This window comes from Podarcis gaigeae, assembly GCF_964106915.1.
Source record: "Podarcis gaigeae genome assembly, chromosome: 9".
Lineage (NCBI taxonomy): Eukaryota > Metazoa > Chordata > Lepidosauria > Squamata > Lacertidae > Podarcis > Podarcis gaigeae.
This window is the reverse complement of record NC_139685.1, coordinates 50,950,826-50,959,402: the sequence shown is the minus strand read 5'-3', so window position 1 is coordinate 50,959,402 and position 8,577 is coordinate 50,950,826. Positions and strand designations below refer to the sequence as shown.

General features: G+C 42.4%; 1 protein-coding gene across 2 annotated transcripts in view; it reads left to right on the top strand.

Moving 5' to 3' along the window:
* Positions 1-5,924, top strand: part of BBS12 (Bardet-Biedl syndrome 12) — a 6,533-nt gene extending 609 nt beyond the window's left edge. Inside the window, exons 1-3 of one of the 2 annotated variants that reach the window (XM_083755659.1) lie at positions 7-401; positions 1,317-3,491; positions 5,574-5,924. In XM_083755659.1, coding sequence (XP_083611785.1) covers positions 341-401; positions 1,317-3,491; positions 5,574-5,593 — 2,256 coding nt within the window. In that variant the 5' untranslated portion in view covers positions 7-340 and the 3' untranslated portion in view covers positions 5,594-5,924. Of the gene's footprint in view, positions 1-6; positions 402-1,316; positions 3,492-5,573 lie in introns of those variants that run through there. The other variant, XM_083755660.1, reaches the window with a different exon arrangement.
* The last annotated feature ends 2,653 nt before the right edge of the window (positions 5,925-8,577 follow it).

Below are 8,577 nucleotides of genomic sequence, written 5' to 3'. Positions count from 1 at the left end.
AGTGCAGGTGAGCCACCTGGCTGGCACGGCAAAGTTGCTCTATGCCTTCCCTTTGGGGGATGCAGCAGTATGGCTTGAGCCTGCTGGGTCCAGTTCCTTCCTACAGCACACAGCTCAGGCGGAGAGAGGGAGCAAGCAAGCAAAGGTGCTGGCAGTTGCCTTGGTCACTTGCTGCATTGCTTAGCACAGCACAGAGCAGAACATCCCGTAGTAAGCGATGGCACCCACTCAACAGGACTCAAGCCTTCCAGGAACCGCTACAGCTTAGTAGCAGCTGTTATACACACAGCCTTCCTGGGAAATTGAGGCCTTGGCAGCTGCCTAGCTATGCAAGCTCTTCATGCAAGCCTTGAATATTTTTTTCCAGGCATTACCTGGACACCACAAAGGACAGAAGGAAGGTACACAGATAGGGTGACATTCCCTTTATTTGTTCAGCCCGTTATCCATCATGAACCAACAAGTTAATAATGCATGTGAGTTTTAAAACCACTTGACCTGCATGTTCATGCTACTTCAGAAGTGGGAGATGTATTTATTTATTGCCTGAGGACTATTTTGCTAATTTATTGCCATGTGTGTGCCAAAAATGCACCTGTGCACACACTCTTGAGCACACAAATGCACATTTGCAACAGCTAAAGTAGGATTTTGATTCTCTTGGCCTCTGACCTGGCATGCCATGGAAATCCTACTCTATGAATGTGTGCATTCATTCAGGTAAAAAGTGTTTCTAAAGCATTCAAAACCAGGAAATTTTTCTGTCCTGGAAGAGGTGTTTCCTCAGGACATAATGGTGATTCTGAGAACTGCCCTGCCAAATAGAACACTTTGTAATCCTTTGGTGTGGCCAACCTAGATTCCACCCAGGGAACGGATCTAGATGCTGCATCTAGTATCATCCCCTGTTTCTGCTTCTTATGTTACTTAGACAGTTAAGGATTTGGTAGGTTTTGCAACAAAAAATGATGCAAGTCCATTATTTTAATGGAAAAAGACATATAGCCTTCCCCATTTCCTGCCTTTGCTCCTGTGATGTTCACTTCCTAATAAAGTCCTCACAATTTCTCTGGTAGTGAATGTGGCTTCTTTACCTTCCTTAATTCTAATGCTGGCATCTTAGTTTCCTGTTCTGCACCCACTTGGTATCCCCCAATATGTGCGAAGCATGGATTTTTATTTCCGTCAGGAAAATGGATAAGTTGATATATCACCTTGGAAACATTAAAAGTAAGAGTCAACACTGTGGAATGGATGAAGTAAGAGCTGGAAGGCATTAAAAGGCAGAAGCAATAAGTCTTGTGTTTCATTTGTAGATGTCATGGCTTTCCGGAACATGAACAGAAAGAGGCATATTGGACTGCAGCAACTTTCAGCTTTGGCATCCACCGGAAGGACATTTTTAGGACCAGTGAAATCACTCAAATTTATTGTTGATGAATGTACTCCTGGTGGTGTGTTGGCTTGTTCTGCAGTAAGACTTCTTGAAAGCTTGGATTTAACTAGTGCAGTGGGACAACTTCTTAATGAAGCCATCCAGGCACAGAACAAAGAATATAGAACTGGGACAACTACCCTGTTGTTTCTTGTCAGCATTTGGAGCAAGGCTGTACTTGAATGCCTTCAGCAGGGTGTTCCCCTTTCCATAGTGGTAGCTGAGATGTTTGAAGGCCTGAACTCTTGCATTGAACATCTGCAGTGCCTTACATTATCACTACACAACATGCAGCAAAGTCTATATGATATTCCTATTAAATATGATGACACAGCCTCCAATGACATCTGTTCTGGCATTGCTGGAAAACAGGTAATTGAAATGAAAACTCCAGATACCAAATCCTACAATAGTTATTTGCTTGAACATCCTTATGATTATGCACAAGTATCAGAAGAAGAATCAGAAATTGCTACAATCCCGGAAGCAAATGCATGCTATTGTCAGGGAAAGTGTGCATGTCCAGGAGTATTGACTGCAGGCAGCAGAGTTAGTTCACTAGGTAAATCAGTCGAAACCAGTTGTGGTTTTACAGTTTGCAAAACTGTGAGTCAGAAAAGCTGCAGCTTTCAAAGCTGTCCTTTGGGTGCCTCAGGCCGTAAGAAAATATCAAAAGTAACCCACTTCAGTAGGCACTTAAGCAGTATAAAGGAAAGTCCTTCACTGCAGCAAATCAATCAGCTGGCCAGTGAGTTCAGTGATTTGGGACAACTGGCAATGTCTTTGAGCCATGGAAATTGGCACGCAATGAAACTGGTACAGGATATTCTCAGGTGCCAGTTGCAGACTGTCAACAGAATGGCTGGTGTTCATCCATTCCAATTTAATATTTCAGAAGTTGTGACATGTTGTTTACCAGGCATGTCTGAAAGTCATTCTTGTGTCTGTCCTGGGTACATCACTTTATTACACCCAGAGAAAGTTGCTGTTGCTAAGCAGCTCCAGGATAGGCCTCTTCGTATTATTCTTGCCGATGGTGACCTGAGCGAAACATACCACCATCTGGGGTTTAACAGGTCACAGAATGTAAGGATGTTCTTAGAAAGTCCAGTTGCTGAAGACAACAGCTCAAGATTGTGGGTCAACTCAATGTTGGATATTCTGATTCAGTCCAGGGTAAATCTAATTTTGGTACGAGGCAACACATCAGCAAGTTTAGAAGAAAGATGCCTGCTAAATAATATAGTGATAGTTAATGGGGTAGCTGACAATGTATTGAAGGCTTTTAGTGATGTTACAAGAGCAGACAGAGTGACTTACCTCACCCAAGTGAATGAGCATTGCATAGGTGAAGGTGTCTGCCTGAACCTCTGTGGAGCATTAAAGTTAAGTTGGGTTGGATTGGGTGGCCAAATGCCAGTTGCTTTAACAGCGAAAGGAATTCGCCTGATAACAGCTGTTCTTAGTTGCCCGGTTATATCCAAGATGCAAGCCGTCGAAGATCAGTTTTGGACCTGCGCTCACCGTGTGCATCATGCCCTTCTCGATCAAGCAGTCTTTCCAGGAGGTGGCACCATGGAGCTCCTGTGTCTTGCTTATCTTGAGAATCTGAAGAAAGCAGCCAAGAATTCCAGGGAAGAAGGGTTTCATGATGGCTACTCTTGGCTTGCAAAAACTTCAGAGCAATATAAAGCTCTGGTGCTTAATGCTTTGTCACGTGGTTGGCACCAGTACATTTGTACCGTTATGTGTAACAGTGCAGACTCTGCATCAGAGCTTGAAGCCAGCACCTTTATACAACAGCATCTCAGGAAAGCAGCCTTGAGTGGTTTGTCGCCCACCTACCTGCTGGATGAGTTTAAAAAGGGCAAGATGGGAACAGCAAGCCCTGAAGATGGTGGGACATTTGAAAAGCCTCTGAAAGTATATGACAATGTTACTGCTAAGGTGGAAGCGTGGCGTAGAGCTCTAGATTTGGTGCTGTTAGTGCTTCAAACAGATGCTGAAATTATCACAGGGCCTAAGAGGGATCAGTTGCTAAAGTCGCAGGCCTCAAGTGAGTTCATGTTTTTGTAAGTAATGTGCAGGCCTGCATATGGTTATGTTAACAAGTATTCCTGGCCAAGTTCAGAAGCAAAAAATATATGACGATAATAAAATTCAGAATGATTGCCTTCTTCATTTTAGAAATCAAAATCCGTTCCCAAGAAAGGACTCAAGTCATGGAAGGGCACGTTCCTCATAATCTCCATTTAATCATAATTTCTTTTATTTTTTCCTAGATATTGCCATTGACCATAAATGTGTTAACAGTAAGTTCCATTCATTTCAGCAGGACGTAAAATTGTGTGATAATCTTGGCTCCCTTCAAGCTGAACTATTTAAGGGCTCCATTCCACAGTACAACTAGTTTGTTTCTTTTTAAACTGATATAATTCTTCTTTATAAATTTAGATGGTGCCTTTTAACTTTGTTTTAAGGCATGCAAATAAATTTAAGGTTATAATTTTTTTTGGGGGGGGGACACCAGTAAGTCATTAGGTTACATGGGTGGAAGCAATAAAGTGCCATTGAGATTTCTTTTTGGATGTTCCAGTGGCTGTCCTTGAGGGGGAAATCTGTTATTGCCTCTCCTGGGGACAGGGATTACTGGTAATTGCTAAGCCACGCTGGGTATTGTAGTCTTGTGAGAGGAATGGTGATCTCCTAGCAACTCTAAGCATCCTTAACAAACTACAGTTCCCAGGTGTCTTTGGAGGAAGCCCATGACTTTCAAGCAGTATAGTACTGCTTTAAATGTATAGTACATATGAGGCCTTATCTCAGTTGTTGATGTTACCCACATTTGCAGTTCCTCAAAGGACCCATAAGATACTTCAAGGCGAGTTCAAATAAAGCCTCTCTGCAGCTTAACTCTGCCACAACAACTCTTGTGCATCACATCTGTTGGAAGGAGTTGCTGACACAGGAACACCAATGTATTACTCTAGCCTTGGATCCCAGCAGTAGTGTTGCTGTTGTTGGCATCTGTCTATCTTGAGAGGCGATGGAGTCAAACAAATGCATTAGTAGCCCTGAAGTGATATATCAGGGGCGCAAGCCTGGGCAGTATGTATGCAGGTCCTGGGCTGCCTAGAAGACAAGACCCCACTCTTGGCTTCGCTAAGAGTTGGACTTGATGGCCCTTGTGGTCTCTTCCAACTCTATGATTCTATGATTAATATGCATAAATTCAGAACTGTAGCATGTTCTATATGCACTATATTATAAAGTAGTGTTTGTTTCTGTTATTTTATTTATTTATTACATTTGTATCCTACCTCTCCTCCAATGAGCTCATGGTAACGTATATAGTATCTGTCGCATTTCATCTTCACAAGAATCCTGTGTGGTTGGTTAGGCTGAGAGAGAACAACTGGTCCAAGGTTACTCACTGAATCTCATGGCATGGATTTGAACCCAGATTATAGCTAATTGCATCTGATAGAGTAATAACAACTTGCCTCTAATAATTATTAGCTACCTGGTATCAAGTAGATTTCTTCTAAAGGCATGTTGACAAATAGGCATGTAAGTTTTTTCATGCTGTGACAAATAGCAGTTGTGGGGGATTTTCATGAGGAAAATTGTGCAAGGGGAAAGGGTTAACCCTCCCCCTCGAACAATGTTTGCAGTACAGATCCCTCTTCCTCCTTGCAACAGCTGTCTGTAAAAAGTTTCTAGTGAGTGGAGATGCATTTCATTCATCTCCTCCATAACATTGCAGCCAACAAACCCTTTAAAACAACTTACCTTTAAAATGACTAGTTCACACATCGTAGGAAGCTCTTGTGGAAAATGAACGTAAATGGTGGTAGTTGCATGATTTCCTGAGGCTGAAACCTTTCCGGCATGACACCAATGCCTGGCACCAGTTGTGTTAAGATCAGATTTATACGTGGCATAAACTGTGGTTCCTGTCTTGTACTCAGATGCATACATTTTTAAAGCATGACATTGGTAGCTCACAGTTTTCAAGTGTGGTTGGGAATTGGAAGCTACTTCAGACCCTGGAAAGTATGAAAAGCCTTCTATACTTAAAACAAACTATTTTGTGAGCCATCAACACCATAACTAATTCCACTAACATTCATTTCAGGAACAAGCAAATCCCAATGAAACTGAGGACTGGGGCTGATACTTTTAAAAAGATCAGAGATGAGTGCAGCATTTCTTCGCTTGCATTTGTTATAAAGTTTGCTCTCTGATTGGACCTGGACTTGGGACCCCAGCAACACCCATGACTGAAGATTAGGTGATCTAGAGCTTGAAATAGGATATTGAAATGAGAGCTGTCTTCTTTTTATCATCATCATCATCATCATCATCATCATCATCACTATTCCTTTTAGCCAGCAGATGGCAATCTACAGTTCTGTTTTATACCTGAAATCTAAACAAGTTGCAAAGAAGTCAGTTTAATTAAATCCGGTGAAGATATGCTCTATAACACGGGTGTCCAAACTTTTTTCAGAGAGGGCCAGATTTGATGAAGGGAACATGCATGAGGGCCGACTAAAGTTGTTGACCTCTTTTTAGGATTTTACCCCAAAGTTGTTGTTGAGTTTTGTTAGAACCCCCTGAGTTCTGGAGCTTTTTAAAGAATTAGTCACCAAATACTATTCATATACCTTTTGGCTTGGATCACAGGCAGCACAGAGGGAACGGTGGGTGGGAGTGAGGGATGACAGGAGCGAGGCAGCGAGAGTCAAATGACGGACGGAAGAGAAGGCCGGACGGTCGCTGCCGCAAGCCAGCAAACAGCCAGGATACACAGGTGGGCACATGCGAGAGCTGACGGGAGGACGGTACCTAGAGCCGAACACAGGGCACCAGTGCAAACAGGCAACCAGCAGTATTGGAGCAAAACAAGTAGAGAGGAGGGCATATGCGTGAGACGACAGCAAGCCACAGTGAATACCCACTGGTGGGGCCAGATTAAACTGACTGGAGGGCGGGATTTGGCCCCCGGGCCAGACTTTGGACATGCCTGCTCTATGGGGAGGCTGCATGATTTGACAGCTGATCTGCTTTGACAGATAATCATTTTTTAAAATGTATATTATTTTTAGTAACCCCAAATAATCAGACTAGAAAGAGCAGCATTAGATCACTGAGCAAAGAAGCTTTGTAATTGCTGGGTTCATGCTTCATGTTTTCTTGATATTCATTTTGGACAGTTGTCAAAGTCAAGAAATTCATTGCTGAGAATACAAAAGGAAAGGCTTTGACCATCATACGGTAAGAATAGGTGGGAAATAATTTCATGGGCAATTCCAATTTAGAACAACTTGGTTTTCCATGAGGCTAAACACAGTTGGCAAAGGTTAGTTGTATCTGTCTGGTTATCACATAGAAGATAGTGATACCTGACAAGCAACTGGTGGATTAAAAATTCAGCGCAGAGCAAACGTAGAGATATTACCCCAGTTCTTTGATTAGCACCTTCAAAAATCTATGTTATCTCATGAGCATTGGAAATATTATTTCTTCCCAGAACTATACCATATACAGTACTGCCAGGTTTTTTTCTGCAGCTGAAAACTTTCATTAGTCCTTCTGATTTTTGTCCTTTACTTGAAGATATTTAGAAAAGTACTTTCCTACCCATGCCAACTTCATTTTGGTTTTTGTGTTTCCATTGGTCACTATTTATGAGTATGTTTGAACATGTGACGTAAAAAAGATTCTTCACTGAATGTTTTTGCAGTGGATAAAAGGTAAACAGACAGTTCTGTAGCCTTCTGAAACCTTGTTTTTTTCTCATTAAAAGGAAGCCAGTTTTCCTGTGCTAACCTCAGAAAAGGAGCTACACGGGGCTTCTGTGTGGCACGCTGTCTGAGGTAAACAACAAAAAAGTCCAACCATACCATTAAATGGTACTTCAGCGGAGTTTCTAATGCATATATTAACTGGCTAATGCAGAGCATTGATTTTATTTCACACTATTTCTGAAGCACAGTGCATCACTCTTAACTGTGCAAACACGGCAACACACAACCATGGTCCCCAAGGTGTTATTTTTGGAAGTCACATTTTGAGCAACACTCAGAAACCTCAGTGCGTTAGGTACACTGGGGCTTGATGGGCAGTGTAGTGCATCTTGAACCCGTTCACCATGAGGATGTCAAAGAAAGGTCACTTCAAGGCAAAAAGATAAATCCAAGTTGTGGGATAAATCAGCCCTCAATAAAACTGCACATTAGACATAATAAACAGTATCATTACTCACTGGAAAATGCTTAATGCTTTTTGTTATGTGTAAAACAGCAGCAGGAAATCCCCTATTTTGGGGAGGGACACATGAAGATGATGTCAGATGAGTCTCATTGCTGAGCCAAATTACAGCTCATTAGTCTGATGTGCATTCCAGGTTGGTCATATTGTTTCCCCTCCTCCCGCCGGCTCTTCCCCCATCATCCAGAGAGCGTAGAAATGTATTTGCTATGGAGGACAAAGTACTGGAGGTGTGTGGTGTTGCCTTTGCAGAAATGTGTTTTATTTATGAATGTGTAGTTCATTATGGGCATGAAGCATCAATCCTGAAAAAGCAAAAAAACCCACCTACTACAGAAAACTTCCCCTACCTGGGGTGGGCAACACACTTATTTTAAATTATTCCCTGTTGATCATGCTGCTTCTGGTTGGGTGGCTCCTAGTGTTACAACTCCTCTGTTGTAAGCTATAAGCAGAATTGCTCTATACTTTCAGCATTGTTAAGGGTATTCTGCTTTTTGTGTGTGTACACCTTGTTATATTCCATCCTCACCAGTGGGTGTGATGTAGCTGCTGTGGGACCATTTGAAACTCAATGCACATTTACTGTAGTTTGTGTGTTGGGTGCCATTTTATGACTCTGTGGCACTTCATAGTGGAGTGATCTCCCCTCTTACCTTGAGGTTCCACAGAATGCCAGGCTACTTCAGAGTAGACCTGTTGAGTCCTGTGTTTTCAGAGGTCAGGAACCCAGTTCATCACAGGACCTGCCAATGGGCTTCTCCTAAGCTCTTTTCCTTCTAGGTTGGCCTAGGTACTTAATTAACACAGGCCATGTTATTGCTTCATTCCTCACCCAAGTTACCTTCCCTTTGGCTCCCTGGTTT